The sequence below is a fragment of the Anomaloglossus baeobatrachus genome, chromosome 1, assembly GCF_048569485.1.
Source record: "Anomaloglossus baeobatrachus isolate aAnoBae1 chromosome 1, aAnoBae1.hap1, whole genome shotgun sequence".
Taxonomy (NCBI): Eukaryota; Metazoa; Chordata; class Amphibia; order Anura; family Aromobatidae; genus Anomaloglossus; species Anomaloglossus baeobatrachus.
Genome location: NC_134353.1, coordinates 394,562,777 through 394,586,181, shown reverse-complemented (window position 1 = coordinate 394,586,181; position 23,405 = coordinate 394,562,777). Strand labels below are relative to the sequence as shown.

At 47.8% G+C, this 23,405-nt stretch overlaps 1 protein-coding gene across 1 annotated transcript in view; it reads left to right on the top strand.

The window, feature by feature from the left end:
• Positions 1–8,539: 8,539 nt before the first annotated feature.
• RAB8A (RAB8A, member RAS oncogene family) overlaps positions 8,540–23,405 on the top strand; it is a 65,303-nt gene continuing 50,437 nt past the window's right edge. Inside the window, exon 1 of the mRNA XM_075337838.1 lies at positions 8,540–8,728. Within this exon, the coding sequence (XP_075193953.1) occupies positions 8,605–8,728 (124 nt within the window). The 5' untranslated portion in view covers positions 8,540–8,604. The remainder of the gene's footprint in view (positions 8,729–23,405) is intronic.

Genomic DNA, 23,405 nt, shown 5'->3' with positions numbered 1-23,405 from the left:
ATTTATTAATTTAAAAATATCCTTCAAGTTCCGACGTAATCCAATGGCGTAATGTACCATGTTATCCATCGAATAATATGGAGCTTCATTCTGAAAACATTCTCAGAACACAGCTCCATAGGTCACTGCCAGTTAGCGGCAACTAGAAATTTTTCACAAGTCTGACTGGCAGTGACATATGGAGCCTCATTCTCAGAATGAAGCTCCATGGGATTTGATAGGCGACATGAGACATTACTCCATTGGATTACGTTGGAACTTCAAGAATTTTTTTTAAATTGATAAATTGGTGAACAAGGGAGTGTGGGGAGTTTTTATGCAAATAAACTATTTTTTGTGGGGTTTTTTTTAACTCTATGCTTACCGGGTTTGTAATGGGGCTAGATGAATGCCTCTGCATTCATACAGTCATATGAAAAAGTTTGGGCACCCCTATTAATGTTAACCTTTTTTCTTTATAACAATTTTTGTTTTTGCAACAGCTATTTCAGTTTCATATATCTAATAACTGATGGACTTAGTAATATTTCTGGATTGAAATGAGATTTATTGTACTAACAGAAAATGTGCAATCTGCATTTAAACAAAATTTGACCGGTGCAAAAGTATGGGCACCTCAACATGAAAGTGACATTAATATTTTGTAGATCCTCCTTTTGCAAAAATAACAGCCTCTAGTCGCTTACTGTAGCTTTAATGAGTTCCTGGATAAAGGTATATTTGATCATTCCTGTTTACAGAACAATTCCAGTTCAGTTAAGCATGGACAGCACGTTTCAAATCATCCCACAGATTTTCAATGATATTCAGGTCTGGGGACTGGGATGGCCATTCCAGAACATTGTAATTGTTCCTCTGCATGAATGCCTGAGTAGATTTGGATCGGTGTTTTGGATCATTGTCTTGCTGAAATATCCATCCCCTGCGTAACTTCAACCTCGTCACTGATTCTTGCACATTATTGTCAAGAATCTGCTGATACTGAGTTGAATCCATGCGACCCTCAAACTTTAACAAGATTCCCGATGCCAGCATTGGCCACACAGCCCCAAAGCGAGATGGAACCTCCACCAAATTTTACTGTGGGTAGCAAGTGCTTTTCTTGGAATGCCGTGTGTTTTTGCCTCCATGCATAACGCCTTTTTGTATGACCAAACAACTCAATCTTTGTTTCATCAGTCCACAGGACCTTCTTCCAAAATGTAACTGGCTTGTCCAAATGTGCTTTTGCATACCTCAGGCGACTCTGTGGCATGCTTGCAGAAACAGCTTCTTTCGCATCACTCTCCCATACAGCTTCTCCTTGTGCAAAGTGCGCTATATTGTTGACCGATGCACATTGACACCATCTGCAGCAAGATGATGCTGCAGGTCTTTGGAGGTGGTCTGTGGATTGTCCTTGACTGTTCTCACCATTCTTCTTCTCTGCCTTTCTGATATTTTTTCTTGGCCTGCCACTTCTGGGCTTAACAAGAACTGTACCTGTGTTCTTCCATTTCCTTACTATGCTCCTCACAGTGGAAACTGACAGTTTAAATCCCTGAGACAACTTTTTGTATCCTTCCCCTGAACAACTATGTTGAATAATCTTTGTTTTCAGATCATTTGAGAGTTGTTTTGAGGAGCCCATGATGCCACTCTTCATAGGAGATTCAAATAGGAGAACTACTTGCAAGTGGCCACCTTAAATACCTTTTCTCATGATTGGATACACCTGCCTATGAAGTTCAAAGCTCAATGAGGTTATAAAACCAATTTAGTGCTTTAGTAAGTCAGTAAAAAGTAGTTAGGAGTGTTCAAATCAAGAAATTGATAAGGGTGCCCATACTTTTGCAGCGGTCAAATTTTGTTTAAATGCGGATTACACATTTTCTGTTAGTACAATAAACCTCATTTCAATCCAGAAATATTACTCAGTCCATCAGTTATTAGATATATGAAACAGAAATAGCTGTTGCAAAAACCCAATTTGTTATAAAGAAAAAAGGTTAACATTAATAGGGGTGCCCAAACTTTTTCATATGACTGTATATACAGTACAGACCAAAAGTTTGGACACACCTTCTCATCTCTAGAACAACTGTTAAGAGGAAACTTTGTGCAGCTGGCCTTCATGGTAAAATAGCTGCTAGGAAACCACTGCTAAGTATAGGCAACAAGCAGAAGAGACTTGTTTGGGTTAAAGAACACAAGGAATGGACATTAGACCAGTGTTAATCTGTGCTTTGGTCTGATGAGTCCAAATTTGAGATCTTTGGATCCAACAACCGTGTCTTTGTAGAAAAGGAGAACGGATGGACTCTACATGCTTGGTTCCCACCGTGAAGCATGGAGGAGGAGGTGTGATGGTGTGGGGGTGCTTTGCTGGTGACTCTGTTGGGGATTTATTCAAAATTGAAGGCATACTAAACCAGCATGGCTACCACAGCATCTTGCAGCAGCATGCTATTCCATCCGGTTTGCATTTAGTTGGACCATCATTTATTTTTCAACAGAACAATGACCCCAAACACACCTCCAGGCTGTGTAAGGGCTATTTGACTAAGAAGGAGAGTGATGAGGTGCTACGCCAGATGACCTGGCCTCCACAGTCACCAGACCTGAACTCAATCGAGATGGTTTGGGGTGAGCTGGACCGCAGAGTGAAGGCAAAAGGGCCAACAATTGCTAAGCATTTCTGGGAACTCCTTCAAGACTGTTGGAAAACCATTTCCGGTGACTACCTCTTGAAGCTTATCAAGAGAATGCCAAGAGTGTGCAAAGTAGTAATCAAAGCAAAAGGTGGCTATGAAAATAAAGAAAACTCTTTGAATGAAAAGGTGTGTCCAAACATTTGGTCTGTGCTGTATATTTACAAAAAATAGTTTATCCAATTCCCTTATTCAAAAATCCATAAATGTAAAACCCCAGATTTTTTTAAAAAATATATGTTTAACTCACAATTTCAAAGATCAAACAAGCAAAACACACCCACTACTACACTCCCAATATATGGAGAGAGTATCAAGGACTGCCATATTAATCAAGTTAGTATATTCATGATTGACCCTCTAAATAACCCCAGCTCTGACACTTTTGGCGTGGTCGCTTGTGCAGTGTGAGCGGAGGTGTTGTCTTGAACAAGATTCCTTTGGACAGCTTGCCGCTCCTTGCCGCAGAGCTGCCTTCAATTGGCCTGAAAGTTCAATGTTATACCTTGCATTGATGGTGGAACCCTTTTTCAGGTAGTCCACTAGCGGCACACCCTCCTTATCCCAGAACACAGACGCCATCACCTTAGTGGCTGATTTTTGCACTCTGAACTTCTTTGGACGAGGAGAACCACTGTGCCTCCACTCTTGACTGCCCCTTGTTTTCAGGGTCATACAAATAAATCCAGGTCTCATCAATAAGGACCCATCGATCCAGGAAGTTCTTATCAGTCCGGATGGACCGGGAAGTTTTCACTCACATGCTTCTCTGATCTGTTGTCAAACATTTGGGGACCCACTTTGCAGATAGCTTCCTCATGTCCAAATGTTCATGGATAATGACACAAACACATTCATGGGAAATCCCCATGTCGTCTGCTATTGGCTTAGGTGAAATTCGTCGATTCTCCAGTATGAGGTTGTGCACAGCATCGACTATCTCCGGAACAACAACAACCACTCTCGGTCGTCCAGGACGTTCCTCATCATTGGTGCTGAAGTGGCCCATTTTAAATTTGGCAACCCAGTTTTTATCTGTGGAATATGAAGGGCATTGATCCCCCAATATTTGCGACATATCACCATGACTATCCTTTGTGGACTTTCCTTGCAGAAACAAGAATTTTATCACTCCTCTGCTCTCAGTTGCTCTGAATATCGCATTAGACTCCGCCATCTTGTTTTCCCGCATGCATAGAACACTGTTGCCATAAGCAACAAACGCAACATTTTGAAAACATATAGTAGATACATAAGGCTTTCATGTGATGTAACATTCATTACCATAGAAACAAGAGATCACAAAGCCAAAGACTAATCAGCAGCCTCTCATAGATATAACCTGAATCAACGTACCCTTATTTTAAAAATAAGGGAACAATATCTCTTAAGCCTGCTTTACAAGGGACGATCGATTGTGCGATTTCACAATCGATCGCACCCGCCCTCGTCGTTTTTGCGTCACGGGCAAATCGCTGCCCGTGGCGCACAAACTCGTTTAACCCGTCACACGTACTTACCTTCCAAACGACCTCGCTGTGGACGACGAACATCCACTTCCTGGAGTGGGAGGGACGTTCGGCGTCACAGCGACGTCACACGGCAGCCGACCAATAGAAGCGGAGGGGAGGAGATGAGCAGGATGTAAACATCCCGCCCACCTCCTTCCTTCCATTAAGCAGGCGGGTGCCGTGGGACGCAGGTAAGCTGTGTTCATCGTTCCCGGGGTGTCACACGGAGCAACGTGTGATGGCACGGAAGCGATGAACAACCTGCACCCATGAAAATAACTGAGATTATGAAAGTTAACGACGAGTACACGACTCACGATTTGTGAGCGATACTATGTCGCTCAGAGGTGTAACACGAGAAGACGTTGTGCGCTATGCCGTTTGTGCGTCACAAAAACCGTGACCCCGACGACATATCGCACAATCTATCGTCTCGTGTAAAGCCCGCATTACTCTCCTAAACCCATCTCATAAGGTTTTAGTGCTCAAGGCCCTCTCTCCATTACTAACCCATGGGCACCATGCCAGCTGTCAATTTACACTGACCTCAACGCCACAAATATTACCCTGACTGCTACTGCTACAGGGCAATCTGGAAGAGTCGGTGAAGCGCCAGAATTGCCGCATCTAATGCAATTGCCCCATTTTGCAGCTCCCTAGTCCTTACTACCAGTGGCGTAACTAGAGTTGGATGGGCCCCGGTGCAAAGTTTAGACCTGGGCCCCCCCTCCACATACACAGACACTTGGGGTAAGGCATACCTCCCAACTTTTAGAGAAGGAAAAGAAGGATAAAGTTTGCGGCGCGCGTAGCGCGCCGCGGCAAATTTTTAGGCCATGCCCCCTAACCACACCCATTTCACAGTCACGCCCATATCCACTCCCCATCCACACCCATTCAGCATGGACACGCAGGCAGCCGGCGGGCCTCCAGCATGGACACGCAGGCAGCCGGCGGGCCTCCAGCATGGACACGCAGGCAGCCACAGTGAGGCGGCCGGTCGCCCACACAGTGAGGTGGCCGGTCGCCTTCACAGACAGGCGGCAGGGGGGCGCCCGCACAGACAGGCGGCCGGGGGGCGCCCGCACAGAAAGGCGGCCGGCCGACCGCACAGACAGGCGGCCGGCCGACCGCACAGAGAGGCTCCGGCCGGGGGTGAGGGGGGGGGGAGGGAGGGAAATCAGCGCTGGGGAGATTTTACTGTACCAGCAGCAGCACAGGCAGCGCTCCTCTCTGTTATGCCACGTCTACTGGGATGGTAGGAGGGAAAAGCAGGGAGGCGGAGAGAGAGTGGGTGGGCGGAGCCCGGGAGCCGGCCGTCCCGATCGTGGCAACGGGACAAACAACGTAAAGCGTGAAAGTCCCGCTGTATCCGGGACGGTTGGGAGGTATGGGGTAAGGGATAATGACACTGACACTCGGGGTACAGGATAATGACGCTGACACTTGGCTCTCACCCACAGCACCCTGAAATCCCTCTATCAGCACCCAGCTTTCCTATGTTCTGATATTTATCTTGTCCTCAGCACCCAGCTTTCCCATATCAGAGCATGAGAAAGCTGGGTGCTGAGAGATGTATATCAGAACATGGGAAAGCTGGGTGCTGAGAGATGTATATCAGAACATGGGAAAGCTGGGTGCTGAGAGATGTATAGCAGAGCATGGGAAAGTTGGCTGCTGAGGGAAAGAGCCTTTTTCCCTCAGCACAAAACATTTCCATCCCATACTTGTATCTTTGTCCCCCCTGTATAAAGTTCTCAAAATACTATAACAGCCCCCACATAGCCTTCCAAATAATTGTATAAAGGGTCTCACATAACCCTTCATATATTAGAATGCAGATACATAGCCCTCCATATATTATAATGCACCCCCATAATCCTCCATGTATAAAGTAGCCCTTCAATTATAATGCATTTCCCATAGTTCTCCATGTATTAAAATTCACCCCATAGTTCTCCATATATTATACTGCACCACATAGTCCTCCATGTTTCATAATGCACTTCCATAGTCCATGTATAAGGTAGCCTCCATAGTCCTCCATATATTATACTGCACCACCCAGTCCTCCATGTTTTATAACACACCCCCATAGTACATGTATAAGGTAGCATCCATTGTCCTCCATATATTATACTGCACCACCCAGTCCACCATGTTTTATAACGCACCCCCATAGTACATGTATAAGGTAGCCTCCATAGTCCTCCATATATTATAATGCAGCCCCCATAGTCCTATATGTATTATAACACAACCCCATAAAACTTCAGATGGTATTATGCAGCCCCATACTCCTCCATGTATAATTCACCCCTATATTCCATGTATAAGGTGTCCCTTCATTTTGTATTATACAGCCCCCCCCGACCTCCATTTTAATGCAGCCCTATAGACCTCCAGTATAATGCAGCCTCATAGACCTCTATGTATATTACACCTCTATATTCAATGTATAAGGTGTCCTTCATGTTTATTATGCAGCCTCACCAGGCCTCCATATATAATAATGCAGCCAACCTCTCCAGGCCTCCATGTATAATATAGCAGCCAGCCTCCCAGGCCTCCATGTATAATATAGCAGCCAGCCTCCCCAGGCCTCCATGTATAATAATGCTGCCAGCCTCCCCAGGCCTCCATGTACAGTATAATGGAGTCTCCCCAGGCCTCCATGTACAGTATAATGCAGCCTCCCCAGGCCTCCATGCACAGTATCATGCAGCCTCCCCACCCCAGGCCTCCATGTACAGTATCATGCAGCCTCCCCACCCCAGGCCTCATTGTACAGTATCAGGCAGCCTCCCCACCCCAGGCCTCCTTGTACAGTATCAGGCAGCCTCCCCACCCCAGGCTTCCATGTACAGTATCAGGCAGCCTCCCCACCCCAGGCCTCCATGTACAGTATCAGGCAGCCTCCCCACCCCAGGCCTCCATGTACAGTATCATGCAGCCTCCCCACCCCAGGCCTCCTTGTACAGTATCAGGCAGCCTCCCCACCCCAGGCCTCCTTGTACAGTATCAGGCAGCCTCCCCACCCCAGGCCTCCATGTACAGATGCAGCCTCCCCACCCCAGGCCTCCATGTACAGTATCATCCAGCCTTCCCACCCCAGGCCTCCATGTACAGTATACTGCAGCCTCCCCACTCCAGGCCTCTGACCACCGTGTACTCATATATATATAAAAAAAAAACAAGTACTCACCGCTCTCCTCCTTCCACTGCTGCTCTGTCCTGACGTCTCCTTGTTCCACTGCTGCTGTACTCCCTGCTCTCCTCCTTCCACTGCTGCTCGTCCTCCCCTCTCCTCATTCTCCCGGTGCTGCGGTCGGCGTCCTCCCTCCCTGCGCTCTGTGCACTCAGCACAGCAGTCGCACAGGAGTGACCGCACAGGCACAGGGGCAGAATGATGATGCAGAGCGGCGCCGGCCGCTCTTTGCTTCATTATTACTGTGTGCGGTGATGGGGGAGGGGGGCCCCGGTGCCGCCGCTGACATCGGGCAGGAGGGCCCGGTGTCGGGGGCGGCAGCGGGTCATATAGTGGGCGCGTGCACTGTGATAGATCAGCGCAGCTTCTCTCTCACTGAGAGGAGCTGGCTGCTGATCTGCCGGGTCCCCGCGGGCCCCAAACCGCCCGGGCCCGGTCGCGACCGCTGCGACCGCGGTAGTTACGCCACTGCTTACTACCACCATTTCACAGCACAGAACTTCAGGTCCCCATTGACTTATATGGGATTCGGGGTCAAGTTAGGGTCCTGAACTGAACTTTTAACAAAAGTCCGGCTGAACCCGGTGGACAGGACTTCCACAGGTCCGCTCATCTATAGTCACAAGCTCCTAATACAACTCTATTATAGCCAGAACGAGGCTCTCATAGACTTGTGACCTCCAGCACTCTGACACACTGGAGCAGCCGCAGGTCACACTATGCAGACCCCAACAGATGAAGATGGCGAGTAGAGCACTGGGGGCGGGGATTCGGGCAATAAACAGACGCTGCAGTGATGCTTGGCAGATGTGCGGCCACATCAGCAGCACGCGCAGAGCTCCCTAGTGGCGCTGCTCCGCTCCCTCACTGCACACATGGCGCACAAGGCACCATAGCACTGCGCCGTTTCCCGATAACCCTGACACCGCAGCACCACCTCAACCCCACCAGCAGCCAATAGTGAGAAGGATCTCTGACGTGTCCTCAGCCAATCAGCTCACAGCTCTCAGTTTGACTCGTCCGCTTAGCTAGATAAACTTTACGCTGGGATCGGCCGCTTGGGTCCCCTGAGATGGGAAGCTTTCGCCGACGTCAGAGGAACAGTAGCCAATAGTAACTCGCTTCACGCTTGATTGACAACGACGCCAACCAATACCGTGCAATCGCTGGTATTTCCTGTATAGTAGTTTTTAATATGGCGAAGACTTACGACTATTTGTTCAAACTGCTTCTGATCGGTGACTCGGGAGTCGGGAAGACTTGCGTGCTGTTCAGGTTCTCAGAAGATGCCTTCAACTCTACGTTTATATCCACCATAGGTAAGAGGAGCCTCAAACATGGGGAGCAACTAGTGAAAGTGTGACAGGGGCAGAGTGCAGGGGCCAGTGACAGGGGAACGGTCCATGTCCTCCCACGCACAGGGCACGCTGGGCTCTGTAGTCCCACTTTCCTGATGGGTGGCTTGTACATATGGTTTGTGGCTGCACACTGTACCCCCATGATCAGTATATAGGGCATGGATATGGATATGTCCATGGCTACACAATGGTCCAGCAAGTGCCCTGAGCCATGAGTCGCCCATTGGTGATGAACTGTCCTTGTGGGCAGCACGTCTCCTGCCATCCCTCCTGGAGGGGGCACACTGCGGCTTTTCAGGTGGATTCAGCCGATAAACGTACAAAATAATGAACGCTGCAATGTCAGAACGACTTGCTGACTTGTAACTTCTTCTATTAAAGGGGTTGTCCAGCCTATGTGACTGCAGAATCCTCACAGTGCACAATGTGCGCGCTGCAGACTTATGAATTGTCAGTGCACAGTTGGCACAATGTCAGGATTCTCCGGGAGCAGAGTGACTGCAGACTTGTGAATTCCCACAGTGCACAGTTGGCACGCTGTCAGGATTCTCCAGGAGCAGAGTGACTGCAGACTTGTGAATTCCCACAGTGCACAGTGGGTGCGCTGTCAGGATTCTCCGGCAGCAGAGTAACTGCAGACTTGTGAATCTTCACAGTGCGTAGTGTGCACGCTGTCAGGATTGTCCGGGAGCAGGCGGCCCAGACATGCACAGACTCACGCAATCCAGGTGTATTGAGCAAAGCCAAAAGTATGCAAATCGCATAGGCTGGCTTCACATCAGCGTTTTCCTGCGGCACTCGCAGATCCGTCACAAGGACAGTACATTACAGTTCACTGGCAAGCTCCGGGCACATGCGGTCATGTGACCAGAGCATGTGACAGCATGTGACCGGGGCTTGCCGCACTGTCTGTGAACTCTATTGTACTGTACTACCCTTATGCTGGATCCAGCAGTGCGTCAGAATACCGCTGATGTGTTTGTGCCCTTACCTGCTGTCACATGGCCACTCACCCCAAGCCCCGGAGGATCCTGACAGCGTGCACAGTGCGCGCTGTGAGGATTCACCAGTCTGCAGGTACACAGAGTGCATGCAAATGTGCGGCCCCCTCCTTTAACTGCTTCAGACTTTGAAAGCCATGAAGCAACCACTATTTTCTATTTAGAGTTCAAAGAAAAAAAAAATAAAGATAAAAACCCAACATCTGAGAAGATCTGAAAGCAGAGTCTTCAGGAAAACCCCATTGTGATAGTGCAGCCTGTGTATGAATGCGCACCTCGCACTCCCTACAGACTAGCCTATACCATACCTGGCCCTGAGTGACTCTGCACATGCGCTTTACTTCCGATCATTCATGCTTTGCCCTTGCCCGCCATTGTAGTATATCCCGGGCTTGTTCTGCGACATACATAGCCCACGCTTGTCTATTGCTGCATTACAAGGCAATGTGACACCCGACTAGTGGCCGCCATATTGGTTGGCACAAGAAATAACGATATGCTTGTGACCTGCAGACATTTCAGGAGGTTCCCCATAGCTCTTGCTCCACAGATGTTTCTACCAGTGGGAGCCGCCATTGGGTGCATAGTGTGAAGTCAAAAGCCCCGTTATGTTTTCCAGAGCCTGTGGTGTCCATCTCCCAACATGAAAGCTCCATGTATAGGGGCAGCAGTGGGGTCTGTCACATAACAGATGATGCTGAGTTGGTGTGGTGCGGAGAGGATAAGCATACAGTGTGTCTAATGTTTCAGTCCCATTGGGGGGAGGGATGTAGTGTCATGCCCCTATAAGTCAGACACATTTCCTGGCACATATGTCCATGAAATGAATATGTAAGGGAATCTGTCCGTTTTTCTGTCCTGTATAAGGGCAGTATAACCATGTTTGTTGGTGTTCTGGTCATAAAGTATAACCCTGTCCCCACAGCTCTGGGGTCCTCCGTATTCATGAGGATGCCCTCTGCCCACCAGCCACTCGTTGACAGCCTTTTCCTATGGACAGTCAGGGTAGGTCAGTCATTCACTCATGAAGATCCTGATTCGTGCATTTGTGCTGCATCTGATAAACTGCGATCAGACCCCTTTTAATGCGGACCCGTCACCTGATTTCACAATACAAACTGCTCTCATTATTAAATAGATCTAGACCTGATAAAGATGTTGTATTCACCTTGAAAATCTATGTCGTCATAGAAAGATTTAGGCCGGTTTCATGAGGCCCGTGCTCTGAGCTGGACCACTGGGCCTCGTATACACCTACTAGACACTTGGGCCAGGTTAGGAGAATACTCCGAAGCGAGCATTGTCCATGTCTCATGGATCTGTCAAGCCGCCTAAAGGCCCCGTTACACGTTACGATTTATCTGACGATATGTCGTCCGGGTCACGGTTTTCGTGACGCACTTCCATCGTCGTTAGCGACGTCGTTGCGTGTGACACCTACGAGCGACTCCGAACGATCGCAAAACTAGCGAAAATTGATCGTTGACATGTTGTTCAGTTTCAAAATATTGTTCCTCATTGGGAACGCAGCAGACGTATTACGTTTGACACCCTGCCAACGACCAACAACATCGTTAGTGCGTCCGTCTTCAGCGACGCGGGCGTGTTGTTACGAGCGATGCTCCATGCCTCCTCCACTCTGATTGGTGTCACGCCAGGGTGTATGCTATGGACAATTATATGCCTCTGTCGTTGCCGGAATCGTTGGGAGGAATGCTGTGTGACGGTGTCCACACGACCTCCTTGGTCAAACAATACAGTTAGGTCCAGAAATATTTGGACAGTGACACAATTTTCGCGAGTTGGGCTCTGCATGCCACCACATTGGATTTGAAATGAAACCTCTACAACAGAATTCAAGTGCAGATTGTAACGTTTAATTTGAAGGTTTGAACAAAAATATCTGATAGAAATTGTAGGAATTGTACACATTTCTTTACAAACACTCCACATTTTAGGAGGTCAAAAGTAATTGGACAAATAAACCAAACCCAAACAAAATATTTTTAATTTCAATATATTGTTGCGAATCCTTTGGAGGCAATCACTGCCTTAAGTGTGGAACCCATGGACATCACCAAACGCTGTGTTTCCTCCTTCTTAATGCTTTGCCAGGCCTTTACAGCCGCAGCCTTCAGGTCTTGCTTGTTTGTGGGTCTTTCCGTCTTAAGTCTGGATTTGAGCAAGTGAAATGCATGCTCAATTGGGTTAAGATCTGGTGATTGACTTGGCCATTGCAGAATGTTCCACTTTTTTGCACTCATGAACTCCTGGGTAGCTTTGGCTGTATGTTTGGGGTCATTGTCCATCTGTACTATGAAGCGCCGTCCGATCAACTTTGCGGCATTTGGCTGAATCTGGGCTGAAAGTATATCCGGTACACTTCAGAATTCATCCGACTACTCTTGTCTGCTGTTATGTCATCAATAAACACAAGTGACCCAGTGCCATTGAAAGCCATGCATGCCCATGCCATCACGTTGCCTCCACCATGTTTTACAGAGGATGTGGTGTGCCTTGGATCATGTGCCGTTCCCTTTCTTCTCCAAACTTTTTTCTTCCCATCATTCTGGTACAGGTTGATCTCTGTCTCATCTGTCCATAGAATACTTTTCTAGAACTGAGCTGGCTTCATGAGGTGTTTTTCAGCAAATTTAACTCTGGCCTGTCTATTTTTGGAATTGATGAATGGTTTGCATCTAGATGTGAACCCTTTGTATTTACTTTCATGGAGTCTTCTCTTTACTGTTGACTTAGAGACAGATACACCTACTTCACTGAGAGTGTTCTGGACTTCAGTTGATGTTGTGAACGGGTTCTTCTTCACCAAAGAAAGTATGCGGCGATCATCCACCACTGTTGTCATCCGTGGACGCCCAGGCCTTTTTGAGTTCCCAAGCTCACCAGTCAATTCCTTTTTTCTCAGAATGTACCCGACTGTTGATTTTGCTACTCCAAGCATGTCTGCTATCTCTCTGATGGATTTTTTCTTTTTTTTCAGCCTCAGGATGTTCTGCTTCACCTCAATTGAGAGTTCCTTAGACCGCATGTTGTCTGGTCACAGCAACAGCTTCCAAATGCAAAACCACACACCTGTAATCAACCCCAGACCTTTTAACTACTTCATTGATTACAGGTTAACGAGGGAGACGCCTTCAGAGTTAATTGCAGCCCTTAGAGTCCCTTGTCCAATTACTTTTGGTCCCTTTAAAAAGAGGAGGCTATGCATTACAGAGCTATGATTCCTAAACCCTTTCTCCGATTTGGATGTGAAAACTCTCATATTGCAGCTGGGAGTGTGCACTTTCAGCCCATATTATATATATAATTGTATTTCTGAACATGTTTTTGTAAACAGCTAAAATAACAAAACTTGTGCCACTGTCCAAATATTTCTGGACCTAACTGTATATCTCTGAATGATGTAGCGTCGTTTGTGAGATGGGTACATGTGACCGCTACAAAATTACCTATGAGCGATCTCGGCAAATCGTAGCAACGATCTGGGTGTGTCACATCGCTAGCGATATCGTTGTGTGTAAAGCGGCCTTTGGGCTGTGTGCGCACGTGTGATTATTATTTATTTTTTTTTCATGCTTTTACGTTGTGTATTGCACTGCAGTGTAAAAGCATGCGTCCTGCGTCCCCTGCACAATCTATGAATGTGCAAATTCCATCCGCACGTTGCATTTTAGAACGCAGCAATTCGGATGCTGAAATATTTTGCCAAAACGCTGTGTTCTAAAAAGCAACATGTCACTTCTTTTGTGCGTTCCGGATGCTTTTCCCACGCTGTCTATGGGAGAACAAGCATCCAGAACGCATGAATTCTGCATGCACAATGCTTCAAAACGCAGCTTTTCGGCAGTGTTTTGAAACGCACATGCAGTGACTTAAACACTGCAGAATAGAACGCAGATGTGCGCACATACCCTAACTCCTTTACTGATCCTCAGCTCCTCAGTGTCTCCCTACTGCTGAGATGTCACCCTGCTCAGTACAAGCAGCAGATGGAGACTGGATAGGCGGACATGGAATATACTTGGACTTGAGAGCTATTTCTTTCTATAGCTGGACTTCTACCATGTCCATTTTAATATTGTCACGTCTCCAGGGCCTGCTCCGGTGACGTCTGCCCCGGTCACCAGGCGCCGCTCTACTGTCACGTCTCCACCAGGGCCTGCTCCGGTGACGTCTGCCCCGGTCACCAGGCGCCGCTCTGCTGTCACGTCTCCACCAGGGCCTGCTCCTGTGACGTCTGCCCTGGTCTCCAGGCGCCGCTCTACTGTCACGTCTCCACCAGGGCCTGCTCCTGTGACGTCTGCCCTGGTCTCCAGGCGCCGCTCTACTGTCACGTCTCCAGGGCCTGCTCCTGTGACGTCTGCCCCGGTCACCAGGCGCCGCTCTACTGTCACGTTTCCACCAGGGTCTGCTCCGGTGAGGTCTTCCTTGGTCACCAGGCGCCGCTCTACTGTCACGTATCCACCAGGGCCTGCTCCGGTGACGTCTGCCCCGGTCACCAGGCGCCGCTCTCACCAGGCGCCGCTCTACTGTCACGTCTCCATCAGGGCCTGCTCCGGTGATGTCTGCCCCGGTCACCAGGCGCTGCTCTGCTCGCACTGCAGGCTGTGCTGGTGATGAGGGAGAAGTCAGTTCCAGTGGCACATTCACCAAGCTTAGTCTGGCTGGAACTTGCAGTACTGCTGACTGACTGTAGGGGTGTGTGCCTTCCGACTAGTATCAGCTCCTACTTCAGCCTATGGAAAGCACCACACCCTTTTTATATCCTTCAGTGTCCCTGGTTCCTTGCCAGAGATAGTCTTATGTTGCTTTCAGCCACATCCTTCCTGGTACTGTGTACCTTGCTTTTATGTCTCATATGAACTGGACTGCAGCCTGCCATAGTCCGTGAACCCCTGGACCCTGCAGTAATTCCAGATCCCTGTATAGGGGTAAAAGGGTTTCGGGGTACCTCGGGGTCCTGCTTAGTGGGTGGCTTGCCGTTACAAATATCGAATTTATACAGTCATTCTGTTATGGATTTGAAAAGTAAATTACAAGTCTCATCAAGTTGAAGAGATTGATGTAATAATATGAGCTGTTTGTATTGTGAAAACTGGTTACTGGATTTATAACACCACTCCAGCAATATTTTGTATTATACTTCTGGAGTAGCGTTTTAAATCTAAGACCCCTGACCCTTGTCTGATACCTTCTGTCGCCATTGATCTCCAGTAGTTTGTGACCTGCTGGCAGCTCCAGTGTGTCATGGAGCACGTCAAAGACCAAAACTCAATACAAGTCTAGGAGAGCCACATTGTGGCTCTCATAGACTTTTATTGAGATCTTGTGATGTACCTTCTGATTTCCGGCCAATCAGAAGTTACGGGTACTAAATGGTGCCATGGGACACCAATAACAGGTGAAGACGTCGGAAGGGTTAGTATAAAGGCCCATTTACACGCAACGACATCGCTAATGAGATGTCATTGGGGTCACGGAATTCGTGACGCACATCCGGCCTCGTTAGCGACGTCGTTGCGTGTGACACCTAATGTTAACGATCAAAAATACTCACCTAATCGTTGATTGTTGACACGTCGTTCATTTTCAAAATTTTGTTGGTCGTTGTGGACCCAGGTTGTTGGTCGTTCCTGAGGCAGCACACATCGCTACGTGTGACACCCCAGGAGCGAAGAACAACACCGTACCTGCGTCCTCCGGCAACGAGATGGGCTTGTCGTTAATGCGGCTGCTCTCCGCCCCTCCGCATCTATTAGACGCCTGCCGTGTGACCTCGCTGGGACGTCGCACAAACCGCCCCCTTAGAAATGAGGTTGTTCGCCGACCACAGCGATGTCGCTAGGAAGGTAAGTCCGTATGACGGGTCCTAGCGATGTTGTGCGCCACGGGCAGCAATTTGCTCGTGATGCACAAACGACGGGGGCGGGGGCTTTCACCAGTGACATCGCTAGCGATATCGCAGCGTGTAAACCAGCCTTAAGACAGGGGTCAAGGGACTTAAGTTTAAAGCACCACTCCACGGCTGAAAAAAAAAATGCTGGAGTGGTACTTTTCAGGCAATCATTGCTAAATCTTTGACACAAAGTGAAGAAACTATAACAATTGGTAATCTTCTGTATGTTGTTATTAAGTTATAACAGAGGACATAAAACTGGTCATCTTCAATAACAATGTAACGAATAACCCAAATGCAGGTCTATTCGTGCGAGTGGCAAATAGTGCAGAATCCGGGTTACTCGTGACATTGTGAGTATTCCTCACTGACTTGGGGATTCATTCCGAATAGTGCGCGCAATGCAAGTATTAGACAGTACTCGTTACGAGTATCGCAAATCTGAGTATTTCGAAACATGCTCATCATTAAATGTCACCTCTGCAGCCACATCAGCAAAAATCAGAGGCATTGTTAAAAGGAGGTAATGGGTAAGTACAGATGTCTATATCATTGTGTCTAGGAAACCCACAGGACTATTGCCGGACAACAACCCCATTAACTGCATACAAGTGCATCTCAATAAATTAGAATATCATCAAAAAGTGATTTATTTCAGTAATTCAAAATAAAAATGGAAACGCATATATTATATAGAGTCATTACACACAAAGTTATATATTTCAAGTGTTTATTTCTGTTAATATTGATGATTATGGCTTACAGCCAATGAAAACCCAAAAGTCACTATCTCAGACAATTAGAATCTTATATAAGACCAACTGAAAAAAACGTTAAACTCAGAAATGTTGGTGCCTACTGAAAAGTCTGACAGTAAATGCCTCAATACCGGGTCAGGGCTCCTTTTGCATGAATTACTGCATCCATGTGGAGTGGCATGGAGGCGATCAGCCTGTGGCACTGCCGAGGTGTTATGGAAGCCCAGGTTGCTTTGATAGCAGCTTTCAGCTCGTCTGCATTGTTAGGTCTGATGTCTCTCATCTTCCTCTTGGCAATACACCATAGATTCTCTATGGGGTTTAGGTCAGGCGCATTTGTTGGCTAATCAAGCACAGTGATAGTGTAGTTATTAAACCAGGTATTGATAATTTTGGCAGTGTGGACAGGTGCCAAGTCCTGCTGTAAAATTAAATTTCCATCTCCAAAAAGCTTGGCAGCGGGAAGCATGAAGTGCTCTAAAATGTCCTGGTAGATGGCTGCACTGACTTTGATCTTGATAAGACACAGTGGACCTACACCAGCAGATGACATGGCTCCCCAAACCATCACTGATTGTGGAAACTTCACACTAGAACTCAAGCAGCTTGGATTGTGGCCACTTCTTCCAGATTCTGGGACCTTGATAACAACACCTTGGACCACTGGGTAACAGTCCAGTTCTTTTTCTCCTTGGTCCAGGTAAGACTCTTCTGGCGCTGTCTATTGGTCATGAGGGGCTTGACACAAGGAATGCGACACTTGTAGTCCATGTTGTGGCTATGTCTGTGTGTGGTAGCTCTTGAAGCACTGCCTCCAGCAGTAGTCCACTCCTTGTGACTCTTCCCCAAATTTTTGAATGGCCTTTTCTTAACAATCCTAGCAAGGCTGCGGTTATCTCGGTTGTTTGTGCACCTTTTTCTACCACACTTTTTCCTTCCACTCAACTTTCCATTGATATTCTTGGATACAGCACTCTGTGAACAGCCAGCTTCTTTAGCAATAACCTTTTGTGGCTTACCCTCCTTGTGGAGTGTGTCATTGGCTGCCTTCTGGACATCTGTCATGTCAGCAGTCTTCCCCATGCTTGTGTAGCCTACTGAACCTGACTAAGGGACCATTTTAAATGCTTAGGAAGTCTTTGCAGGTGTTTTGTGGTAATTATTCTAATTATCTGAGATAATGACTTTTGGGTTTTCATTGACTGTAAGCCACAATCATGAACATTAACAGAAATAAACACTTGAAATAGATAATATATGCGTTTTCCTGAAATAAATTTAACTTTTTGATGATTATCTAATTTACTGAGCATCTGTAGAAATTTCCTGACTGATATTAAAATGAGTGTATACAGTTCAGCTCTTGTAGGACTCCTATAATGCTGATATTGCTTTGAGGATTATACAGCTTTTCTAAGATGGATTTTCAAAGCAAGTACATTGGTCTCATCAGGTCAGAAAGGTCTATGTAGTGATACATGTGGTTTGTATAGTGACATCTTTTTGTTCTTGAAAAAAGAAGAAAGTTTAATGTAATGTTCACCAATCGGCTTTTTAGAACTTGTGTGCTGGTGTAACGCATTTGGGGTGCAGTGTATGCACCCCCTGCAGAGCAGAGGCACTCGGCTGCAGATCTGTCTCTGTGCCAGGGAAGGTGTTATATGAAGCTTTTGAGTTCACACTTTTTGGTGAGGTGCAGTATTTTACCACAACAGACAGATGTTGTCACATGGATGATGTGATAACACAGGCAGACTCTACCTACTGTGTGCTGATTCATAGGCAGGCTAGCAAGAGTTAGGCCATGTGCACACATTGCGTTTTTTTTTCCTGCGTTTTGGTTGCGTTTTAAACTGCACTGTGTCATTGTCAAAATGCATGCGTTGTGCTTCCCCAGCAAAGTCTATGAGAAGTCAGAAAATTCCATGCGCACGTTGCTTTTTTTTTTTTTTTAGGCAGCGTTTTGTTTGTCAAATATTTGACAAAATCGTTGCATTAAAAAAAGCAGCATGTCACTTCTTTTGTGCGTTTTGGTTGCATTTTCCACCCATTGAAATGAATGAGGTGTGTCACAAAGCCATCCATAATCTGTCTCCTCCATATATCTCTGAACTAATCTACCCACTATACTCCAAAACGTCACCTCCGGTCCTCCCAAGATCTCCTTCTCTCCTACTCTCTCATTCGCTCCTCACGCATCCAACTCCAAGACTTCTCCCGAGCATCCCCAGTCTCCTGGAACTCGCTGCCTCAACATGTCAGATTATCTACTACACTTGCAAAGTTCAAACGGCACTTGAAAACTCATCTGTTCAGAACTGCCTATAATCTTCAATGACCCCACCACCTTGCGGAGCTTCCGGCCCCCACCAGCACCCTGCGGAGCTGCCGGCCCCCACCAGCACCCTGCGGAGCTGCCGGCCCCCACCAGCACCCTGCGGAGCTGCCGGCCCCCACCAGCACCCTGCGGAGCTGCCGGCCCCCACCAGCACCCTGCGGAGCTGCCGGCCCCCACCAGCACCCTGCGGAGCTGCCGGCCCCCACCAGCACCCTGCGGAGCTGCCGGCCCCCACCAGCACCCTGCGGAGCTGCCGGCACCCCTCACCACCCTGCGGAGCTGCCGGCTCCCCTCACCACCCTGCGGAGCTGCCGGCTCCCCTCACCACCCTGCGGAGCTGCCGGCTCCCCTCACCACCCTGCGGAGCTGCCGGCTCCCCTCACCACCCTGCGGAGCTGCCGGCTCCCCTCACCACCCTGCGGAGCTGCCGGCTCCCCTCACCACCCTGCGGAGCTGCCGGCTCCCCTCACCACCCTGCGGAGCTGCCGGCTCCCCTCACCACCCTGCGGAGCTGCCGGCCCCCCTCACCACCCTGCGGAGCTGCCGGCCTACCTACACCCCACCTATTGTCTCCTCCCCAAAACCCTTTAGAATGTAAGCCCGCAAGGGCAGGGCCCTCTTCCCTCTGTACTAGTCTGTCTACTGTAAATTGTATATGTATTTTGTATGTAACCCCTTCTCATGTGCAGCACCATGGAATTAATGGTGCTCTATAAATAATAATAATAATAATAGAAGTGTCAAAACACACACAACCAAAATGTTTAGCTGTGCGCTTGCACTGTATTTTTGTTCCGTTTTGCATGCTTTTTTGACAAACAAAACGCAGATCTTTTGGTCTCTCTGTCTTTCTTTCTCTTTCTTTCTCTTTTTTGTTTCTTTCTCCTTTCTCTTTCTCTCGGTCTCTGTCGATGTCGGTTGGTCTCGGTCTCTCTCTCTCGGTCTCTGTCTCTCTCCCTCCTTCATACTCACCGATCACCGGCACGGCACTGTGCGGCTGTCACAAAGCTCAGGTGGCTTCTCCCCTTCTGAAAATGCCGGCCGCTCATTATTCCATCTCGTATTCACTGCTTCCCCCGCACACCGGCACCTATGATTGGTTGCATTCAGACGAGCCCCCACTCTGAGTGACAGCTGTCTCACTCTAACCAATCACAGCCGCCAGTGGGTGGGTCTATAGTGTGCAGTAAATTAAATAATTTTTAAAAAATGACGTGCGGTCCCCCCCCAATTGATACCCAGCCAAGCTAAAGCCACACAGCTGGGGGCTGGTATTCTCTGACTGGGGAGGCCTATTGTTTCTAGGCTGCCCCCCAGCCTAAAAATATCAGCCAGCAGCCGCCCGGATTTCCCCCATCCATTAGATGCGACAGTCCCAGGACCTTACCTGGCTCTTCCCGAATTGCCCTGGTGCGTTGGCAATCGAGGTAATAAGTTAATGGCAGCCCATAGCTACCACTAAGTCCTAGGTTAATCATAGCAGGCATCTGAGACACCCCCCCCATGATTAACCTGTAAGTTAAAGAAAATAAACAGATACGCCCAAACACCCTCTTTCACCACTTTATTAATCCCCAAACATCCTCCAGGTTCGACGTAATCAACATGAGGTCCCACGACGCTTTCAGCTCTGCTACATCGGAAGCTGACAGTGAGCGGCCATAGAGAACGACCGCTCTCTGTGAGCTCCACGGAGCAACTGAAGTGAGTTGCGCTATCAGCGGTGACAACACTCAGGTTACCCGCGGCTACAGCTCTCAGGTGGAGGACTTCAGCTGTGGCCGCAGGTAACCTGAGTGACGGTATCGCTGATCGCGCGGCTCATTTCAGTCACTCAGGTGATTTGTGTTCACAGGTGAGTCCTTCACCTGTGATTGCAAATCAGGCCGCGACACAGACAGAGTCGCATGATGACAGTGAACTTGGGTGAAGCTCTGACGTCACTGCTGCGGACTCCTGTGTCCTGGCACTGACCTCGGAGGTTCATCTGAGTTCATGATAGCACACAGACAGAGCCGCGGGATGACAATGAAGTCGGGTGAAGTTGGGACCGCACTGTCAAAAATGCATGCAAAATGCATCCAAAACGCATGCGTTTTGGATGCATTTTTTTTTGTCAAACGCAGTGTTTACAGTTGTCAAAGTCTGCCAGAGGGTGCATTTTTTTGACACTATGAAGCCGGGTGTACGCGCCTCGGCTTCAAACTGGTGTAGTGTGCGTGATAGGAAGTACTTGGACGTTCTGATCTTCCGCACTGAACCGAAAATCAGCGGAGGCAGCAGAGGTGAGAGCGACCATGCCTCTAACGCTGCACATTCATTAGCATGTTAGCATGCCCACAGTGGCGTGCTTGCATGCTAAGGGGGCTGACTAGCCAAGGGATCGAATGCCCTTGGGACTAGTCCATGCGCTCATTAGCATATGATAAAAGATCTTTAGAAATACTTTTTCTAAAGATCTCTTTATCTGTGCTACTAGATTCAGGGACAGTTAGGCAGGGATTAGCAATATGTACACAGAACTGCTCGTGGATCTGGGTGTATATTGCACCTGATAGGTTTCCTTTAAGTTGTGCCTATTGTTTGGAGCAGTTGTGGAGTTTACCCGTTTTGTACTTCCTTCCTGCTCTTGTTTTTCCATCTGAACCTCTTATTGTCTTTACAGTTGTGTGTCCGTGCTGTGTGACCGTTTTGGTTTACCCTTATTTGTCTTTATCTGTGGGTTTCATCACACTCCTGTCCTGTCCCTCCCTGGGGGAGGGGAAATTAGATCAGGACTCATCAGGAGCAGGATCAGGAAGAAAAATCGAGCATCTCCACCATCAGGAGTATCCCTGAGATTACGGGTCAGCTTAGGAGCCCTGGTTCCCCGCTATCCCATCGGCATCGTGACATATGTGCCATGTTTAGATATTCTCATTTATCCATGGTATCAGTTAAACGTTTAGATTTTGTAGGGTTTTTTTTCTTCTATTAAGTACATTTATCATCTATCAACCAGATGTATAATTAATGTCTGACCTCTGGGACTTGACTGATGAGCAGTCTACCAAGTACAAGCCTGTGAATGGAGCAGAAGTGCACGACTATCGTCCAGTACACTTCAGTGAGACTGACTGTCCTATTTTCTCCATCAGTCCCATAGAAGTGAATGGAGCTGTGCTCACAAGTATGCATGTTATTCAGTGACTAAAGGCTGTGTGTGAAACGCGTCTGCCTTTTTCATGTGTTCGTGTGCGGTTTTTGGCTTTTAATTTATTTTCAATACTTTTTTTATTTTTAAAGATACCTTTTTGCTGAATTTTTCTTAATCTTTTGGGGACTTTCAGTACAAGATTTTCATGCATTTAGAATCTGGAACCTCCTACTCAATCTGACATTCCCTTTTCTCATATTCCTCTGAATTCACTCCTTTATAATGAGCTAACTTTAACTTAATGGGCGAGATTGATCAAGCTCAAATTGTGCCACAAACGGTCTTTAATTTACTTGAACCACATTTCATCAAACATGGCACAATGTAAGTCAACAGAAAAAACTACCATTAGGCACAGCCTTAGGCCCGTTTCACACGTCAGTGATAAACACTGACGTTTTTCACTGGCGTGTAAAACACGCACATGTCCCTACGTGTGCCGTGAATCACTGCACACGTGGGTTGTCTAAGTGCAATCCGGGCTCCGTTCTCCGTGGCCCGTGATTGCACTTAGAGATGAACTCACCTGTGCCCGCTCCCGCTCTCCATGGTGCTGATCGCTCCCGCGGTGCAGCATCCGGCCGGCGCTGACCCCCGCAGCAGCTGCTTCCGGGTCGGCTGTGTCGCGCATCATGAATTTGCGCGACAGTAATGAGCCGGCTCTGAAGCAACAAGCTGCACGGGCTGCAGAGGACATCGCTGGAGCCGGGTGAGTAAAAATGATTTTTATTTTATAGGCACGTTTTTTTCTGGCACGTGTTTCACGGACCACACCACTGCGTGGTCCGTGGGACATCAGTGATGCCAGAAAAAAATGGACATGTCTCCGTGCGGCAATCACGCACACGCGGGTACGCCGCACGGAGACACGTGCAGTGAAAAATCACTGACGTGTGAGCAGACCCATTCATTATAATGGGTCTGCGTATGTCAGTGATTCTGGTACGTTTTAAAAAAAGCACAAACGTACCAGAATCACTGACGTGTGAAAGGGGCCTTAAAGGAAGGGTGTCGTGTTTTTTTTAATTTTGTATTAATAATAGTGATTATGAAATAAAGTATTTTTAATACAATAGTAAAATCACTGTTTATTTAGTTGTGGTTTTTTTTTTAAATTCTAATTTTACTTAAGCACTGGGGGCTGCCATCTTGGATTTGGTGTTTGTAACGACAGTTACTCACCTCCTTTATGGCAGCTCCTGGGCATAGACCGTTGTCGGGCTCCGACCCTATATTGTAACATTAGAGAAGGCGTCTCCTGTGAAATGGATGCTCCCCCTGGGCTGCCCAGATCACAGCAGAGGAAGAAGATCAGCACCATCTTTATGGAGCATACAGCGTATGCCGTGTGCTCCACTTTCCCCCTGTCACCCGCCGGGATGGATGGTGTCAGTACCAACGCCAGGCAACGGTGATTGCACCGTTACT